The 20,598-nt window shown below is 49.2% G+C and overlaps 1 protein-coding gene across 4 annotated transcripts in view; it reads left to right on the top strand.

The window, feature by feature from the left end:
- Positions 1-20,598, top strand: part of NLGN4X (neuroligin 4 X-linked) — a 217,619-nt gene that overhangs the window by 110,800 nt on the left and 86,221 nt on the right. For 3 of the 4 annotated variants that reach the window (XM_037027700.1, XM_037027701.1, XM_037027702.1), the window contains one exon: positions 17,344-17,403. The exons of the other annotated variant lie outside the window; for it this stretch is intronic. In XM_037027700.1, the coding sequence (XP_036883595.1) occupies positions 17,344-17,403 (60 nt within the window). The remainder of the gene's footprint in view (positions 1-17,343; positions 17,404-20,598) is intronic. 4 annotated transcript variants of the gene reach the window in all.

The raw sequence follows: 20,598 nt of genomic DNA, 5'->3' as shown, positions 1-20,598 counted from the left end.
TCCAGGCCTGGTGGGAATGTCTTCTCTCTAGGGACCACTGTGCTGGGCTTTGCAGCCTGTGTAACCGATCCCCCGTATCCCAGGGCCTGTGCCCACCCCGGTGAGCGAGGCACCTCCTGGGGCGGGGGGTGGCGGGCCTTGTAGCCCATGCTTTCCAAAGCCATCGAATGGAAAAGGGATAGAGGCACAGGAAGGAACACAGGCTCCTGACGGAAAGCTGGGACCCAGGCAGCGACCGAGTTCACGTCTCAGGACGGGATTGGATGTCTACCGCTAAGACGGTGCTTGATCAGTGGTAGTGTAATTAATCATATTCGTTGGCATGTCCACAGCGTATGCAGAATGCACGCGTAGGCTCAGGAGGAACTCAACAGCAGCTAGCCCTCTTCTCTGTTCTGCCTTTGAAATAATTGCTGTGTCATAGAATATGCCATGTACTTTAGTGCCAATGATGACCACACGCAGGCCCTGGCCAGGTGGCTCAGTTGGTTAGAGCATCATCCTGTGCACCACAAGGTTGTGGGTTCAATTCCCAGTCAGGGCACATGCTTAGGTTTGCGGGTTCCATCCCTGGTCCAGGCAAGCGATGGATCGATCTCTCTCTCTCTCCCCCCGCCCCCCACCTCCAAAATCAATAAAAACATATCCTCGGATAAGGATTGATCATGACAAACAAGGACACGCCCAGTGCCCTCTGTGGCATGCAGAGCTGGACGAGATCAATGGAGTGTGTTTTGAACAGATGGGGATGGTTTCCATGCCTGTGCCCCCGGGTGGCCTCTGGGTGGCCTGCTGGTGCTCATTGGGTGCCCCTTCTTTGGGTCTGAACAGAGTCCAGGGTACCTGGGATTTGACGGAATTCCTGGGATTCGCTAAACAAATGGCCTGCCTAACTGGGAATGGGCAGTGAGAGAGAGAGAGAGAGAGAGAGAGAGAGAGAATAGATGGTCATGCATTGCCTTTTAAAACACAGCCCATCTGCCTGTCCCGTACCTGCGTAAGAAATTACCACGACACCGTGCTTCGTAAAATGATGTCCATGCATCGCCCCACCGTTTGAGTGGGCCGGGAATCCGGGCACGTCCAGGTGGTTTTCTCAGCTCAGGGTCCCACAGAGGCACAATTGTGGTGTCGGCTGGCAGCTCATGGCCTTCTGAGCTCTCTCGGCAGTTTGTGAAGTTGAGTCCCTTGTAGTTGAGGTGTGGGGGGTCCCTTCATCTTGCTGGCTGTCAGGAAGGGCTGACCTTTGTTTCTGGGGCCTGCCTGCCACTCCTTGGCCACATGACCGCTTCCGTCTTCGAGGCCAGCAGGGGAATGTCTCGCTCTGTGTATTTGCCGGGGGGAAGAATGTCATACAACATGGCTCATCCAGTGAACGGCAGCCCATCCCTTGCCCCACGACCAGGGGACAGGCTGTGTGTTTCCGTGGGCATGGTGAGCTCGCATCCAGCCATGGGGACTCTGGTCGAATGTGACTCAGCGTGGGTTGCCTCTGGTTGTGTTCACCACCCCACCAGTCAGTCCCCAGTGTATTAATTTCCATGACTTCCATAACCAATGATGGCAAGTATGTGGCTCAGGAAACCCATAGACATGTTTCCGTTCAAGAAGCCAGGAGTCCAANTGTGTTTTGAACAGATGGGGATGGTTTCCATGCCTGTGCCCCCGGGTGGCCTCTGGGTGGCCTGCTGGTGCTCATTGGGTGCCCCTTCTTTGGGTCTGAACAGAGTCCAGGGTACCTGGGATTTGACGGAATTCCTGGGATTCGCTAAACAAATGGCCTGCCTAACTGGGAATGGGCAGTGAGAGAGAGAGAGAGAGAGAGAGAGAGAGAGAGAGAGGGAGAATAGATGGTCATGCATTGCCTTTTAAAACACAGCCCATCTGCCTGTCCCGTACCTGCGTAAGAAATTACCACGACACCGTGCTTCGTAAAATGATGTCCATGCATCGCCCCACCGTTTGAGTGGGCCGGGAATCCGGGCACGTCCAGGTGGTTTTCTCAGCTCAGGGTCCCACAGAGGCACAATTGTGGTGTCGGCTGGCAGCTCATGGCCTTCTGAGCTCTCTCGGCAGTTTGTGAAATTGAGTCCCTTGTAGTTGGGGTGTGGGGGGGTCCCTTCATCTTGCTGGCTGTCAGGAAGGGCTGACCTTTGTTTCTGGGGCCTGCCTGCCACTCCTTGGCCACATGACCGCTTCCATCTTCGAGGCCAGCAGGGGAATGTCTCGCTCTGTGTATTTGCCGGGGGGGAAGAATGTCATACAACATGGCTCATCCAGTGAACGGCAGCCCATCCCGTGCCCCACGACCAGGGGACGGGCTGTGTGTTTCCGTGGGCATGGCGAGCTCACATCCAGCCATGGGGACTCCGGTCGAGTGTGACTCAGCATGGATTGCCTCTGGTTGTGTTCACCACCCCACCAGTCAGTCCCCAGTGTATTAATTTCCATGACTTCCATAACCAATGATGGCAAGTGTGTGGCTCAGGAAACCCATAGAAATGTTTCCGTTCAAGAAGCCAGGAGTCCAATGTCAAAAAGTCAACACAGATGGTCCTTGTTGGGAGTTCAGTAGAAGGAAGTCTTTCGTGTTCCCCTCTCAGGTTCTGATTTAAACATGCACCCCCCCCCCCTGGTTAGGGAACCAGATGCCGGAGTGACTTGGTTTGTCTCCTTTGAAATAGTTTCAGTTCTCAGCCCTTTACAAAAAAAAAAAAAAAAATCCACCGGAATGTTGTGTGCAAATATCTTGAAAAATGGTGTTGATGACGTTATCTCCCAGGTTTTACTTTTCACGAACATTCGCGGGGTGCACCCTGTCCTGGGTTGTGAGTCCTGCTGTGAATGTGTGCCTGGCATCCTCGGCCACGAGGGTAGGAAAGGTCCCCCCTGAAGTATCTCAGATCTTCTCATCTTCCCATGAAATGAATGAACGGAATCAAATGCCACCTTCCAAATTACTTTTTCTCCTTTCCTCTCAGCTTTGGTTCTCAGTTGAGTCTTCTCCTTCCGTGGTGCGCTGGACGAAACAGACACCGTAGGCGTCGTCTCGAAATGTTGAACTCTTGCCAGCGTTTGCAGAGTAAGCCTAACTCTTCATTGGGTCATGACATGGTTTTCCTGTCGTGAAATTTTAATTATTTTTTAAGATATTATTTATTCCTTTTTAGAGAGAGGGGAAGGGAAGCAGAAAGAGAGGGAGACGAGACAGACACCAATGTGTGGTTGCCTATGGTGCGCCCCCTACTGGGGAAACTGGCCTGCAACCCGGGCCTGTGCCCTGACTGGGTCTGGAACCAGCGACCCTTTGGTTCACAGCCCAGCGCTCCAACCCACTGAGCCACTCTATAAGTGGCTCTTTGCCTGGAATTCCGTTCTAAGACACATATTGGTCTGCCCCTTTTCTCACCCAGTGAGCGCACATTTTAATGGTTCCGCTGTGCGTGCTGTTTCTCGAATCAAGCTGCATCGCTCCGTTCTCTTCTTTCTATCTTAGACTGTCCCCACGTCGTGCTGCCGCCTCTTATCTTGCTCCATGAAAAATGGCACACGTTTATCTCGATGGTTTTGTGGAGTCTTCCCAACCCCCCCGTGGGTACCTTTTCTCCTCTGCTGATTTTAGTCCCCGTAACACGGACGCTGCTTTTTCTCGTATTTTCTTCCCCCGTCTTTGAACAAGTCGTGATGGACCCAGATAAGGTGTCTGCTGGCCCCAGAGATACGGGGGAGGTTTATTTGTTTCTGAATGGTGTCCAGCAAGCCTTCATCCCTCGAGGGTCGGCCCCCGACCAGCCCACATAGTGGGGGGCCCCTGAGAAATGCAGAACCTCACTGGCACTTCATCTGTTTAACTCTGGCTGAAAGGCAGTTTCTAAAGAGACACTCTTCCCCAGGCAATGGTATCTCTTACTCAGACGGTCTCAGAATTAGTTCATGTTCAGATACTCGTTGGGAGGCAAGTGCTTAAAAACGCCGTTGAACGCCCAGCACTCTTCCCACATTACTCACCTCTGCAGCGATGTGCCGCTGGCCAGTCCAGCCCACCACCCCTCCTTCTCACTGTCAGTTTTGGTGGATTTAAGTTTGGTTGGATCCAAATGTGTCCACAGAAGTGCAGGACTCGGGGTTGTTTCTGAGACAGGAACGTACTGCCCAGGCTTTTTGCTCTGTGCAAAGCGACATTTATTCTCTGTGACAGGTGGCTGCATGCAGGGGGTGGGGGAACCCTGATTCTTCTCTCATGTAGTTATTAAAAGATTTTATTTATTTATTTTTAGAGAGAGGGCAAGGGAGAGAGAAAGAGAGGAAGGGAAACATCCATGTGTGGTTGCCTCTCGTGCGCCCCCTACTGGGGACCTGGCCCACAACCCAGGCATGTGTCGTGATCCTTTGGTTTACAGTCCACTGAGCCACACCAGCCAGGGCTTCCCGAATTTATTCACCACGTTTATAAAGTCAGTCCCAAGGTGGTGACACCATACGCACGTTCCCGAGTAGCCCGATCCCTCTCGATCCTCATGGACAGCGTTCGTAGAACCGCACCCGGTACTGCCTTTGGTTTTCTGACATTCCTGCTTCACAACGACGCCGGCATCTCTCTCTTTGTTTTCGTGATGCATGCCATAGTTGGGGAATTTGCAGCAGGGGAGGCTGCCGGGGCAGAAGCTGTTCAGAAGGGTTCAGACGTCCTGCGTCCCGGGAGGGCGGGGTGCATACAAGTGAAGGGATTGAGCAAAGAAAACCATCAGAGACGCAGACAACACACAGCGGGGTGACCACCAGAGGGAATGAGGGTGGGGGACACAGAAGAGGGTAGAAGGGGCCCGGTGTCTGCTGTCGGAAGGAGAGTTGACTTGGCGTGGTGAGCACACAGTACCACGCACAGATAAGATGTGTTGTAGCCCCGTACACTTGCCACCTGTCACATTTTGTTAACCAGTGTTGCCTCGATCAACTCAATAAAGATTTTCAAAAATGATATCAACCAAGACAATGGGGGCAGAGTGGAGGGAGCGAGGGAGAGAGAGAGAGAGAGAGAGAGAGAGCGCGCGCGCACATCATGCATAGAAGAGGTTTTATGCGAGTCTCGAAGGGCGGTTCGGTTACCGACCGGCAGGCAAGTGCAACCCCGGGAGGAACAGCGGTTTCCCGGAAACGGGCCGGTGTGTTTGAACGTACCGTATATTAACCACATGCACCACTCTCTTACAAACTCTTTCTTTGTGCGCAGACTTTTCTAACCTTTATTTAGCCGTTCCCCATTTATTCCAGACAGTAGTAACAATAAAACCCCAAATCCATAACCAGGAGAGATTGTTACAAATACCTGAAACGGCATATAATTACCGATGAAATGAAATCGGGAAGGTGGCAGACACAGCACGCTCTTCCACGGGGCGCTGATTTAGCGTAAGTCTGCAAACACCTAGAGAGGAATTAAGCTTCCGTCTTGGCCTGAAGCAAATGCTTTTATGGACTTACAATAGAATGAATTGATTGGCTTAGAGTCATTGAGCATACCCGATTAAACCTTGATGTGAAAGGAAATCCCATCAATACAGTGCTAATGCAAATATACAAGAATATTGAAATCCAGGCAAATTGGAGATTAGCGGTGTGGGTTTAGCAAAGCTGAGTCGTATTTTCTGCCTTCAGCGTTAGGTCAGGGTTTGGAGTCTGGCGTCCGGGGAGGGGAGTGGCTTGCGGTATCTTAAAAATCTGTTTATCACTAATGGTTGAGTTCAAAACACACGGGGGCTTCTTCAAGTTCAGTGTCTCTGTTTTGCTCCAACAGTGGGCTGTCCTTGACAAACCGTCTGGTGATTAGGAAACCTAGGCCCATAGGAACAGGGCTCTCTGTCTGCATTATCCGCTTGCTCCCACAGTTCCGTCTCTCTTTTGAAACAGAAAATTCTCAGCTCCGAGCTCATGCCTTTTCCCCGAACTCTCATTTTTCTCCTCCTCTATGCAGTTATTGAAGAAAACTTTTTCTTTGGTTTATTACGCCAAAGGTCCTCACACGTAGTCTGAGGCAGATATATCTCTGTGTGTTATCATTTATTTTGGGGAGTGAAACAGAATCACCGTGCCAGAGACGAACCTACCACCTGGCATAAAATAATGTCTGCTGAAACGGTGAACGGTGTGTTACCATTCTCGGTTTAAATACGAAAACTGGGGCAACTTGAAATCCTTGAGATCCTGAGTGACCTCACCTTTCTTTGCTTGCTCGTCGCCGTCTCATCGGTACCTCGGGGGCGCACCTAGTTTGTGGCAACTGTTAGTTTTTACAGTGGATACAACGGATGTGTAGCCCTGCCCCTGCGTGGAATCAGCAAGCAGTGCAATTCAGTTACTAGGAGATTCTACTGACATAAGTGCTGGGATGGAGGAAAGAGTCGGGTAGTAATTTGCAGTCTGTCTTCTGTGGTCATGGATTCCATAGAAATGCAATTGTGCATCGTGGAGACTGTTACTTAAACACCGGGAGGTTCCCCGACTTTATTTATTTTTTGCTTCACGTAGGCAAGTCCCCCTCACTGTGGCTCCTTAGCCTATAAAATGCCGGTGTGAACTAGGAGGAACGGAACTCTGAGAATTATCCACTTTAAAAAACGGGGTGAGACATGTGGAAGAGGATCCTACGCGTTCTTGTAGCGCCAGAACAGTCATGAGGTGGTAACCAAACTAACCGGAAACGAAACCCCAAAACACAGCGCCGTGAGGACGGCCTAAGGCAGGGACCTGAAAGCCCAGTGAGACCCGCCTGTCGGGCCAAAGCCAGGGCAGACTGACGGACAGAAGAAAGGACAGTGTGACACCACGCCGCACAGTGTGACACCCACCACCCCATGTGGGCACAGATGGCTACCCTTTTAAATCAGCAGGACAGCAGGTTTCCTCCGGTGCCGTGACAAAGTATCACTTGGTTCCTGGCTCAGAACAGGGCAGGACGGTCTTACCGTTTTGCGGGTCAAAATTCCCAAACGGCCCTTGCAGGGCTCAGATCAGCTTCCGTAGCACCAACTCCCTTTGGGAGGAGGGGGAAGAAACCTACTCCTGGCCGCTTTCTGTTTACAGATGCCGCCCAAATTCTTGGGATCAAGGCCCCCTCCTCCATCCACAGACACATCCAGCTGTGTCTTGTGTTCCATTCTGGGTTTGAGGCTGATGGTATTTTTCCCGACACCCTTTTTCCCATCGGAAAGACTCTGGTGTTGCTATATTTTGCTGTGTATAATGGGCACTTTTTTGCCCAAATTTTTTTGGGGAAAAATAAGGCTGTGCCTTCTGCATAGGTAGTATTAATTCTGTATGCATATACGTGTTTTCAATTATTTTAGTTCCACTTATGCATTGAAAGTATAACTCTAGAAAGCAATACCGATACTCGTATACAAAATAAAACCCTGGGATGCCATACTTGGTTTTACATATAAATATAAAAAAATGGAATTAAAAAATGAAAATGGAACATTTTTTTTTTCCTTGCAAGTTTGGGCCAAAAACCTGAATGCACAGTATACACAGCACAATACTGTACACTGGTGCCACCTGGATTATCCAGGGTAATTTCCTTATTTTGAGGTCATTGGATTATCATCTTAATCTCAGAGGAAGATTTTACCTCGTTGCAGGATGCAGGCATGCCCCTCTTGGGAAATGGGGTGACGTGGTTGTCCCAGTGCCATGGGGAAGATGAGTAATTTATGCTGATCTTGCCCTCACAGTCGTGGCGCGTAAAGGCCCACGTGCCCGGTTTGCCGGTTTGCACGCCAACTTCCTTCCAAAAGGTGTAATATGCAAGCGGGTGGGGAAGACAAAGAGTGACTTATCAGTGGAGAAATCGGACAAGCACACCCAAGCCAGGTGGGCAAGGTCAACGTCAGCAGGGATGTGTCACGTGGAAATCATGCCCCCCTCGGGGGGCGTCCTGGGGGAGCACGTTGCCTGTCTGACCTCACTGCCCAACATGCACATCCCTAGTCTCGTCACCAAAGCACATTGGAAAGACCTGGATGGTGGGGTGCTCTCTCGAGTGCCAGGGGGCACTCCCTCAGCCCGTCTGGGACAGGAGCAACAAGGCCAGTCTGAGAAATTGTCACAGCCAACAGGAGCCTCAGGAGGCATGATGAGTAACACGGAACATGGTGTTGGGGGGCGAGAAAACAAAGACATTAGGTACAAAGTGTGAAAATCTGAACAAAATGCGGACTTTGGTTCATTATCATATTTCAGTATCGACTCACGCATTTGTAACCAAAGTGCCCGACTGATGTTAGATGCTAATGCCGACGAAACTGGATATGACGAGGCGTAAAAAAAAAAACAAACAAAACTCAACTCTTCTGGTTTGGTCTTCATATAGACTCATCTAGGAAAGGAGAGCTTGCCGTTAGATTAACGTCCACCCAGCGAGCATTCATGTTGGCCACGGTATGGAGTCCGTGTGCGCCTCTGTCCTCGGCCCCTGCGGGGACGGTTTGATGGGCCAGTCCGAATAAATGATGGACAGGCACGTCAAATGCCACGGAAACCATTGCTTTCCCCGGAAGACAGTGCTAGTAACATACCTGGGACAAAGCTACAGGGAGAGGGAGAAACCGGCACAAACTGAAGGCTTATGAGGCTTCATGTCAGAGTGACATGCATTTCATTGCTAAAGACCTGGAAGGCTGTCACGCATCCCCGGGGAAGGGCATGGGGTATTTGGAATAAGTAAGAGAGCCCTTCGTGCAGCCCGTGTGGAGCGAAACCGAGTATTGCCACAGCGAATGAGGGGTGAGAACTCTTTCCCCGAAGTGCCCGTCCTGGCTGACCTGTCTGCCGTTCACGTCATCGCGCCCTCTGGTTGCCACCCGAACGCAGCCGGAAACGGCGCTGTGACAGCCAGTCAGCCGAGTTCCATGTGGATAACAGCCCCACATTCCCGTCTGCTCGGAGACGCACCCTACATTCCAAAGATTTGAGGGCCGTTCTGATTAAAAAAATACTTTTCGGGCCCTTTATTGAGGTCATCGATTTACGTCTCGGGTGCGACGGACGAAGGAGTCCAAGAGTATAAATGCAGAGTCCTTTCCTTTCTGTTTTTTTGGGGGGAAGGATTGTGTGTGCCAGGTCCCCAGGTGAGACCCATGGACAGAAAAGCCAGAGGCAGCCTAGTAATGGGACGGGGAAAGAATGAAGCCCCACTCTGAGATGAGGACAGGTTTCAGGGGTGTCCAGCCTCTCGGCGTCTTCGGGCCACACGGGAAGAAGAAGACTTGTCTTGGGCCACCCATTATGAAACACATGGTGACGTGTCATTACAAAAAAAGATATCTCATTGCGTTTTAAGTAAACTTACAATTTTGTGATGGGCCACATTCACAGCCACGCTGAGGTGCGTGTGGCCCGCCGGCCACGGGTTAGACACCCCAGCTTAGAGAATAAGGAGGGTCTCAGTCCCCTCCGATTCCTTTCCCACAGCATGAAAATATCGTCTGTTGTTCAGCGTTCCACACTCTGACGTCACACTGCAAAGAGAATTCAGAGCCTTCCACTCCATCGTGGTGAGGAGAACCTGTGTCTGCCCTACAGAGGTTCATTGTGTGCGTGTGCGTGTGTGTGTGAATACAGCGAATGAAAGCCGGTTTCATTTTCAACATGAGTTTTCTATATGAAGATACGTGAAGAACGTCTGCTCAAATTCAAGAGGAAATTAGTTCCGGTTTTTAAATGCCTTGGGATTTCATCTCAGGCTTCAGAGATGGTTCAGGGAGGTGTAATATATTCTATCAGCCGAGAGTCCTGATAAAAATGGGAGAAACCCATGTAAATCTAATAGGATTTGTCTTTTATTCCTGAGAACACAAATATTTCAGTAACAAAATCCACGACAAAGAGAAATGCTAATGTCAGGCAACGCAGCGCCCTGAGATTTTAATAAGAATCACAGCCACATATCAGAAACCTATAAAATTTCACATTCATTCGATTCCTGGCAAAGTACGAAATCAATTCTTCCGAATTCTAGCAAAACAAGAAAACGATCATTCACATTTTCTCTCGAGTCTGCCTTCCAAAGCCAGTCAGAGAAAGAGAAGAAAATATAATGCCATTTTAAAAAAGCCTGTTATTTTCATTATCCCTGTGAAACATTTTTGACCAAGGGGAAACTTGGAAAGACCCCCACCTCGGTTCCACGGCATAGTCACAAATACATGCCTGCAATTTTCCCGAAAGGACGGCCCCAGGAGAATGAAGTCACGATAAATTACAATCTGCTATCAGTTCTGAAAGTCAGGACAAGAGAATGCCACCTTTGATGGGATCCGCACACCGGAGAGACCAGTGCGTAGAAGGGCGTGGGTTTATCGCGCGAGTATTTTTTACGTTTTGTGCCTGGTGGGAGACGTAACTCTGCCTTGGAGCAGGTGAGTTTGGGGGGGTCACAAATCCAGGGTTCATCTGAGGGGAACCCTGGCCTTCCGAACCCAAACCCACTCCTTTCGTGGTGCTTTTTGCCGTATATAATGTGCACCCACCTTTCTGAGTGATTTGTACGCGGGATTATTATACCCATGTGGATAATCCTTATTCTGGTGTACATTGTGCCCTCTTAGTTTTCCCTCAGAAATGTGGGCAGAGACCGTGTGCGTTCTACCTGGCCAAATGCGAGTCGGTCAGCAATTCTAAGCCTTTAAACGCAGAGAAAACGTTCTGACATGGTTTCAAAGCGGAAGTCTGTGGCTCGCTTTGGGGAAAGCAGTGCTCCTCCACTGAGCTTCTCTCTCCCAAGACCAAAAGGTACCCGTCTCCTCCGCCCATGCAGGACATCTGTGGCTGAAAAATGAACAACTGTTATTTTGAAAATAAGAACACGCGTTACGTGAAAAATAAAACAGGCCCTTCCCCCCCTCCAGCAGCTCTTACTACCCTGCCTCAGCCCAGCTGGGGCAAAACATCTCTGTCTCCAGGGGCTGGTTTCACCAACGCCTCTGTGTTGAGTAGGAAGGCTTCCCCATCGTCCTCATGTTTCCTCAGAATGACATGGAGCCTTGGCCTAATGTTCCGGCTTCAGAACCAAACAACCCAGCCGTGAGGCCGCTCTCCTCGTTCCTTCCGGAGCAGACCTGGACGTCCCAGATAGGCCAAGTTCCTGCGGTTCCCCTGCGGGGGATCAAACCCGCAGATGGAGCGCCCCGTGTCAGGGTCCGCGCGAGGCCAGCCGGATGCGATGGGGCGTTGGAGCATATGCTGAAGTGTCTGTCTGTGTGGGGGGTGTCTCTCCCAGGCACAGCGAGTTGTCTAGGTAGAGAGGTAACAGTGGGGTCCCTTCCCTGCTCTGCCGCTCTCTCCTGGGCTCCCCCGCTGTCCCCCTCACCCCCTGTCCTCCACCTGGGCCACCTGCTTCTGTTTCATCTAGGAACTGAGTCCCCACGTGGCGCCTCCCGGGCTGGCTTCCTTCCGTCCTCCTCACAAGCGGCGTGACGTCACAGTCCCCACCCCCAGGCCCCGGAGAGGAGTATGGATGAAGGATATCCGCCCCCGGTGTGAATCAGTCACCCCGCGCACTTCTGTCAGCTTCTGACCCACCCCGTCCAGGGCGGGTGTGCCTGTCTCAGGCTTTCATGCGCCCTGAGTGAGGACCATAGCCTTGAACGACTCGATGCGCGTTTGCAGAGGAAATGAATGTTTCTGGAATAAACCAACAGATGCGTGGGTGGTTGGATGGGGGGGGTGCGGTTCCCATGTGTCTCGTTGCTGGAATAGACCCCAGACTGTGAGCGCTCACCGGTCTCCTCCCGGTACTGATGAGAAGGTGAAGGAACTCTCCTTCGGGAGTCAGGGACAAACTGATCAGCCACACCCATATCTGTGACAGTTAAGGAAACGTTTCTTTGCTCCCAGGCCAGTACGCGGCATCCTCTGCATCGAAAGTCACCTCTGTGGCTTAGACACGCCCTCACCGTGAAGATCGGGGGGGCAGCATGGAACTCGGAACTGGCCCCCCGAAGAGTCAAAATACACGTGCACTCCTACGAAGCACGGATTGGATGTGGTATCTCACGTTAAGAGCAATAATTGGAAGGTGTTTGGTGTTTTCTCATTTTGTTGTGTTCTCACCGTGGGTCATGGACCTCCCGAGCGCTAGGCCAGGGCTTTATTTCACGATTTCCTTATCTACAGGGTGGGGCCAATGGGGCTTGATGGTTGTTGGCGTGGAAAAATCACACAATAATTAATAAATAACAATACAAGCATACAGTCTCTGTTTCACACACTCGACAGCTGTGCACCCGCCTTTGCCCACCCTGTATGCATAACAAGCAGCAAACGCTATCTGCTAAGAGCAACCGATTTAAAACTGCCGTTCCGAGTTTCCTACAAACGGTGTCCTGGGACGTTCCGCAGACCACGGACGGCTTTCTCCACTGGGACGCTTGAGAGCAACGCGCATGAGGCAGAACAGGAAACATCAGAAGAAAAGGTGTGAATCACATGTAGATTTTAACAGCGGCACGCCTGTACGTTAGTTTGAAGTCACTCAGATATATTCCCTTTAATATTTAAAGCCACTTCCCCGTGGAGAGGCTAACTGCAAGGGGTAGAGGAACATTTTTTTCCTGGCATTTTGCGGGAAAAGGCGTGCCCCTTGGAGGAGCAGGGAGGAGGCGACGGCCCGCCTGGGCGGCACGAAGGGCTTTCAGGGGTTCCCCTGTGTACCGTCACGCCTGCGTTTGCCTCGTCCGCGATTGCTGCTACATGCGATACCACACGTCGGCTGCTTTTCAGGTCCCTTTAGCGGTTTTATTTGCAAGGACAAATACGGCGGCGGCTTATTAAAGCAGAACAAAAGGGTGACACGTTAAATACACCTCGAGCATTAAAGGCACCCTCTCACTGCGTTTCTGGGTCAGGCGCGGCCATTTAAAATCAATTTCAAATCGGGGCTTGGCAAATAATTCCTGTACGAATCCCAGCAGGTGATTCTGCTTCTGTCAACCAGCTGGCCTGGAAATTTGCCGCGAGAGATTCCAGAAATGGCCGAGTCTGTTCTCCAAAAGAGCAGAGGAATGTGGGAACATTGTACCGTCACTTTTAAAAGGTTCTGTAACCGAGACAGGAGGGTGCTTACGTGGGTAGAAGTATAGAGTACACGAAGGAATATGACCAGAGCCCACAAACAAACCCACACACATTTACAGTCGGTGGGCTTCCTCTTTTTTAAGTATCTATTTTTAATTTTTCAAGTACGGTGAACAGGCAATAGTGTGTTCGTTTCGGAGGTACAGCCACGTGGCTGTACACATATGGTACCTTATGAGATGACCCCGCTCTGGTCCCCAGCTGGCCTCATGCGCGGTGAGTGGAATATTACTGTGTGTGTTGCCTCTGCTGAACGCCACGTTCCTGTGACTCTTTTCTAGCTGCCAAGCTATACTTTTGAATCCCGTTGCCTTCTGCACTCACCTCCCAAGCGCCGCTCCCCGGCGGCCGTCCCAATCCACAGAAACAAATTCATCGATAGATAGTCAGAGTCAGGGATGCAACGGGGCACAACAGGGTGGACCCCGAGGGCGTCTGCTCCGGGCAGTACGCCAGGCAGAGAAAGACAAACCCCATGTGGTTTCACCCGTGGGCCGAACCCACAGAACAGACTAAAGGGACAAAGAAAAGCCAGCTCGCAGACGCGCGGAGCGTTGGTTTTCACCGCGTGTGAAAACGATTCCGCGAGGGAAAGAGGGTTTTCCCGCACGGAGGCTGAGTCGACTGGATCTTCCTATTCTCGCACATTCCATTTCTGCTAAAAGACTGGTGTCTAAAAAATACAAGGACCTTTTATCATTCCATAGTAAGAAACAAAGAACACGATGCTTAAAATGGGCAGAATGGCCCTGGCTAGGTGGCTGAGGGGGTTGGAGTGTGGTCCCACCCACCCAAAGTTTGTGGGTACACTCCCCAGTCGGGGCGCATACAGGAGGCAGCAGGCAAAAAATGGATCGCTGTTTCTCTCTCTCCTTCCCCCTTCCCCATTCTCTCTCTCTCAAGCCAATAACCCTATCCTCGGGGGAGGATTTCCAAAATGGGCTAAACGTTTGAACAGACAAAGCAGATGATACATGAGAAAACGTTCCATATCATTCTTCATTAGCCAAGTGCAAATTAAAACCCCAGGGAGACACCGTTTCAAACGCCTTAGGATGAGTAGCATCAGAAAGATAATAACAAGTCTTGGCTAGGAGGGACAGAAATCGGAGCCCTTTTGCCAGGCTGGTGGGAAGTGCCCGGTGATGTGACCGGAAAACAGCCTGGCCGTTTCTTCATACAGGAAACAGAAATTAGCCGTGTTGCATAGCCGTTGCACTGCCCAGTTTCAACCCAAGGGAAATGAAGATATGTATCCACCGAAAAGAGTTGTATATCCAAATATTTGTCATGAAATTATCTATTCTAGCCGCCTCTTGGAAACAACCCCCAAATACAAAGCCAAAAAAGAAAGAAAGTGGCCCTTGATGAACAGATACGCACAACCGGGTGAATCCAAACACTAGCGTGTTGTTATTCACTCACGCACACGCAGATGAAGTCCCGGGCACACGCTACAACACGGGCAGACTTTGGAAACATCCTGCTAACTGAAAGGAAGTCAGTCAGGCACGAGCTGCCACGGAATGTGAGAATCTATTTGCATGAGATGCTCAGCCACGGCAGATCCGCGAAGAGACAGAAAGTACGTGAGGGACACCCTCAGTTGTGCGCCTTGGTGAGTTGATTTTGTGATCCCGTGAATTATACCTCTGGAAAGGCACCGGCCATTTTTGAAATGTGTGGATTTGGGAGGGAGGGAACCATCCATTTGTTGTTCCACTTACTGAGAGTCCTTCTTTGGTTGGGACTGGTCTGTGCCCGGACCGGGGTTCGAACCTGCAACCTGAGCGCATTGGGGCGATGCTCTCACTCACTGGACTACCCGGCCAGGGCTGTGAAGGCCTTAAAAAATCACTGAGGAATCTGGTGGAGAGGAGCCTGGATCCATTATCAAGTGATGTCATGAACACGGGACCCACATGGCCCGTCTTGAGAACATTGTGGTCCCCTCACTGGGAAGGTCCCCCCTCCGTGCCGCCCCCAGACATGTTTCAGATTACTCACATTTTGGGCACGGATGCTGAGCGGGGTTGTGGGAAAGACCTTGACACTTGGTTGACCTTGGGCCTGGCAGAATGGCCTTTGTTCGGTGTGAGCCAGGCCGGCGGCCGTCATGCCTCTGTGCCCCTGGCTGTGGCGAGGGAGAGAACGAAGCGTTTTATGACGGGATGATGGAGGAAGGCCGGGTATCATCAGGTCAGCATCTGGGAAGGGGATTCCAAGTCCCGGGTCCGAGTGTTCTTTCCTGGTGTCAGTTTTCCCGACTGCCCCTTTCCCGGGAGACGGGGGGGGGGGTCACTATTCAAAACCACGCTTTTCTGGGTGAGAACCGGCTGATTCGGGAAACGCATACTTGTCTCCTCACCCGTGTCTTTTGACTCCATCTTTGATCTCTCTACGGTCTCTTGGTTTTGGATGAAAGAGGTGACTTATTTCTAGAAAAAAGGTTAAAAAGAGTCTTCTTCTGTGAAGGCATTGGACTTTTTTCTTGAAAAATGAGGACTCCTTTCCAACACAGACGGTTTAGTTGTTTTATCCATGTTGCCTATTTCTCTCAGCAAGTTATCTTTTTAGGTGTTTTTTTTTTCTAATACCATGTAGCCATAAATTGGGTCTACAAGATGGCTTTGAAATAGATCTCATCCTGATACACCCTGAGCAAAAGGACTCTAAAGTCTGCCAAGCTAATTTGATGGAGATCCATTTTTAAGTTGATTTTACGATATTTAATGCAGTCGAATTCCGGGACGTGACTGGGTTTTGATAGCAAGGGCCTGAGGTCACGAGATGAACACAGTAGCATCCCAGGTTCGTCTTCACTAGTCTCATGGTGGGGGTTTGCTCCAGAAACCAGCAAATACAAAGAAGCAGGATTCCTCCCCACCCATGACCCATCTGCACGGATCTGCCCGGGAACAGGTACATACTCAACCAGAAATAGAGGCCACTCAGCCCTTACCGGACCCTCGCAGACAGCAACTAAAGATCTTGGTTTCGAAACACGTTGGAGGTCTTTGCACTTAGGGAGGAGAGCTGAGGAATGCTTCCAAACTCAGGGGTTCTGGATGACCATTGCCATTTCCTGTCCCCCCATCCCCCACCCCCATATCCTAGCAGCGGGCAGGAAGGCCAGGACTGCTATCATGGATGGTGACAGTTCAAGTGACAGGAACTTGGGTATCACGGGATGTGCATGCCTGGCTATGTTGGTCTGTAAAAAGATAGCGGAACCAAGGGAGTCACCGATTTAAGTGCTAGTGAACGCTTGGCCCCTCGTATCTGGAAAATAGGAAACCCCAAATGACGCGTCCCGTGCAGAATGAGTAGGGGGTGTCCTGGTTGTGGGGCAGGCCTGCTCCCCACGTTTGTCTCCATGGAAACCCCTGTGTCGCTTCTGATGGAGTGATCAAGGTAGGTGGCTTCACTTACTTATTTGCTCTCCACGGTTCACACAACGGCGAGCTCTAAGTCATGCTGCATAAGTATTTCAAACACACAAAAAACATTATTCATAGCATTCTATCTTAAGAAACACTTATCAAAAGTCTTTGTTTTTTAGGTTGGACAATAGTGCGTATTATTTCTGTGGCCAAGATCTCAATGGACTGGAAACGTTTATGACTTTTACTGGAAATGATGTATTTTGACATTCGTATGCATGAAACTGATGTCCATTGTCAGATATGTTTATGAAAACTCTTTCACGTTTATTGTTTAAATGTGCTTTTTTCCGGTACATCATGGAATTCCCTAACCAGAGTGTGTGAGACATTTCAGAAATTCATCTAAATGATACCAGCTAAAATGAGAGAGGCATTGAACACTTTATATGCCTTTCTTCTAAGAATGTGGGAGATCTGTTTTTTAACAATTTAATTTTCTTTTTTTTTCCGTAAACTCACATTAGCTTTTTTTTTTTTGCAGTAGTCTCATTTTAACCCCAAACTGCATTTCCACAGGATATCTAATCTTTTTTGAAAATGACATTTTGACTTGGTTCCTCTTGACATCTTTTATGTTTCTATGCATCTTGCATTGCCCAATTTGATTTTTTTGAAATCCAGCTGTCACAGATTTTAACTTTTTGTATGACATTTTTTTTTCCTTTACTGGGTGGTATCTCTCTCTCTCTGTCTCTCCTGAGCTTTTTGCAAACCTGTTGTTTTTGAATTCTTTTTCCCTTTATTTTCCTGTGCGATATGACCCCAGGAGCCAACACAAAGAAACACGCAGATGAGATCACCAGTAATGACGGAGGTGAAGATGAAGGTATTTTTTTTTTTTTTTGTTTTTCAAACTTTGACCCCGATGCATGATTCGATATCTCTCTCTCTCTTTTTTTTTTTCCTTTTTTCTTTCAACCTGTTTTTCCTCCCTTGACTTGAAGTGAGGACCCTCTGGTCCGCTTCTTTCATTTTCTTCTTGTTTACGGAAACCAATCCTTTCCCCTCCCAGTGGCGGTGTATTCCTCACTGTGCCTGCAAGAAGAAGTCTCCACATTGTTTGTAAATATGAGCTGAATAACAAGAGGTGATTTACAAACAAGGTCACTTTTTCTTTTCCTTTCTTTTTTCTTTTTTCTTTTTTTTTTTTGCGTTGGTCACGAGAAGAGAAGATGAACTTTCAAAACATGCATGTATTCTTTCTTTTCTTCCTTCCAAATGTTATTTTGTGTCTTGATGTTGTATTTTGGACCTTTGGTCTTAATTCCGTCTGTGATCGGCAGAGCTCCACGGGACGCCTCCGTGGCACGTTTTTTGGGTGGCTGACGTGTCTGTTTTTGTTTGTTTTTCAAACTTACTGATTCCAAACCGGGTTTTCAAGACTCTCCTCTGGTTCACAGTGAAATACATGAAAAAGTGTGTTATTAACAAGATGCTGTTGATTGTGTAAGGACGGACTTTCGCATCATTTAAAGAAAAAAAAAGTAGACATACTCGAGAAGTGAAAAGAAAATCTAGTTCTATGTATTTTCCTTTTATACCCTGGCTGTTTTCTAAACATTTTTGTTGGCAAAAAAAAAAAAAAAATGTTTCCTACGTTTCCAATGGACAGTTTCTCGAAGGATCCCTAAATGCTTGACAAATTACCCACCAGAACAAAATTGATTTTGTTAAAAAACGATGACAGAGACATCTAAGTCGCCCACCAGCACTCTGGGTAAATGGCATAAGAGAAAAGAAGCGTCAGGTCTAAAAAAGTCTCGGCCGAAGGCTTTGCAGCGTCAGGCTCTGAGAGACACAGTGCATTTAGCATGCTTTCGTTTCTCTTAAACGGAGGAAGGCCCGACAGGAACCTCTGCCTCTCTGGCTGAAAGACAGTTTAAATTATTTCTGTTTTACCTGAGCTCTCCTTAGGGGCAGTACCTGAAGAGAAGAGAAAAGCAGTCTGTTCCGTGGGCCGTGGAATGTCTCATTCTGCACTCGGTACAACAGCCAGCCCGCGCTTTGGTGCTGGCCCCAGAAGCCTGCACTTTTGTAGGTACTCAGATAAAAAGACAGGGGCTGGCACAAATGACAAAACCTTTTATCGCAAAAGGATTCGCGTGTCATTCTGCCACAGAACGATGTCACACGGAGGAGAACACCCTATGACAATTCCGGCGAAATGTTCCAATTAAAACTGTCAGTTATTACCCGTATATTACTACCCTGCCAGCCACACTCAGGCAGGCGTTACTTCTTCCAGACCCCGAGTCTTAAAAACCAACACCGAACCCAACAAACTCCTCCTCCTGGTCATCATCGTACACAGTCGAGGGGTTTCGTTGGCATCTGGCTCTGTTCCGTTTTTAGCGTATTTCCACGGATCACTGGAGTCCGTTTTCATGACTCGCGTAAGACGGCTTCGTTAGGCTTTGAATTAACACGGCATCTGGCCCTTGACGCCCTCAAGTTCAAGAGAATCTTGTTCTCTGTGTCTTGGGAGGTAAGAGATATTAACCTAACATTCTCTCTGAGGAAAGCCCTGGAGGCAGGTTGTCAAAACCTCACCTTTTCCCTTTTCCACAGCCAAGGAGCCAACAGCCCGTGAAAGCTTACTAAATAAAGGCGGACCAGGGGCCCGAGAGAGCCAGCACCGTACCCGACCCCACGCACTCTAGCGACCGCCATTTATTTAAAATAAAGTAGGATGAATAAACCACAGACGAAGCGTTTCTCCTTCCTACCTGAATTTTGTAGGAGAAAGTTCGAGGTTGCCCTTGAGCGGTGGCTGCAGTAACCAAGGGCAGCTGAACACTGGTTTGTGTACTTGACTGTGACCAGCGGGTGTCTGGAACCTTCTCGACGCTTTATATATATGCATATATATTAGTGGCCACTAAGGAGCTCATTTTGAGATGATCCTGGTAATTCGCGGGATCCCAGGGAGGGCGGCTCATTTCCTTGAAATGCCTTTCTGACCTTGGAGAAGGGTCTTGATGAATCGAGACAAAGCAAGAAGTGAAAATGAATGTACCGAGGTACATTTGATTTTCTTTTAGTCACGGATATGCCAGGGGTTTATACAGACACACCTACACACACGTATATGGGTACGTCTCCGGAAATAAGTGAAATGCGAAAAAGAAAATAAGGCCACGGGAGGGTGGCCTACTAAACGCCTGGGTTTCCATCCTACATTTCCCCAAAGTAGGCTCGATCCTCACAGACCCTTGCAAAATGCTACTTCCGCATCATTGTCCAATCCACTAAGAAAGTCATGACCACATTGGTGGCAAATTACAGTAGCAGTTTACATTCCCCGGGAAGATAGAGAAAGAGCTTTTCAATCATTTTATCTTGAGGTTGCAATCTTGGGCTATTTTTGTTCCATCTCTCTCTTTTTTTTTTTATCACTGAAATGTGTTGGCCCCTTACAGTCAGTCAGTCACCGAGAGCAAAGACATTTGCTCAGGCATCTTGTCTTGGTTTGATATTCTTTTTGTTTTTACACGGTTCTGTGCTGTTGATCATTTCTTTTTAGCCATGTATTTACTTTTTGTCGTTTTGCCCGGGTGACAGTTTCTAGATTCGCTATTGTCCTTCCCTGACCAAAGGCAGCAGTTACGGGAAAAGTAAAAGGGCAACTTTCACGCTGATGTCACCCGTAGGCGATAAAAAAAAATACGTTTCGTAATGAATGCCTCGAGCTTCTTCAACTTCAGTCACCTTTTAAGGCGTGAGCACCATTTAGAGAATACCATAGTTCATCTGAATCCTTCATGTTTGAGTGTGTCAGATAGATGCAGAAACACACGTATTCAGATGTCGGTCTGCCTCTCAAAATACCATTTCTGTGAGTGGGAAATGCAGTAGCATCGACCATTTTGCCTAGGTAGCCCTATCACAGCATCTGTGATTAAAAAAACAGAGGAGGGTTTGAGTCAAGCCAAAGGTAGGGAGAGGAAGGAGTGCCCGCGGTCCGGGGTGGAGCGCCCGTTCATCAGCGTGGTTCTTTATTGTGTCCCCCCCACTTCCCGTT

The sequence above is a fragment of the Sturnira hondurensis genome, unplaced genomic scaffold, assembly GCF_014824575.4.
Source record: "Sturnira hondurensis isolate 20B ecotype Veracruz unplaced genomic scaffold, ASM1482457v3 Scaffold0019234, whole genome shotgun sequence".
Lineage (NCBI taxonomy): Eukaryota > Metazoa > Chordata > Mammalia > Chiroptera > Phyllostomidae > Sturnira > Sturnira hondurensis.
The sequence above is the reverse complement of the archived record's forward strand: the minus strand, read 5'-3'. Positions and strand labels throughout refer to the sequence as shown.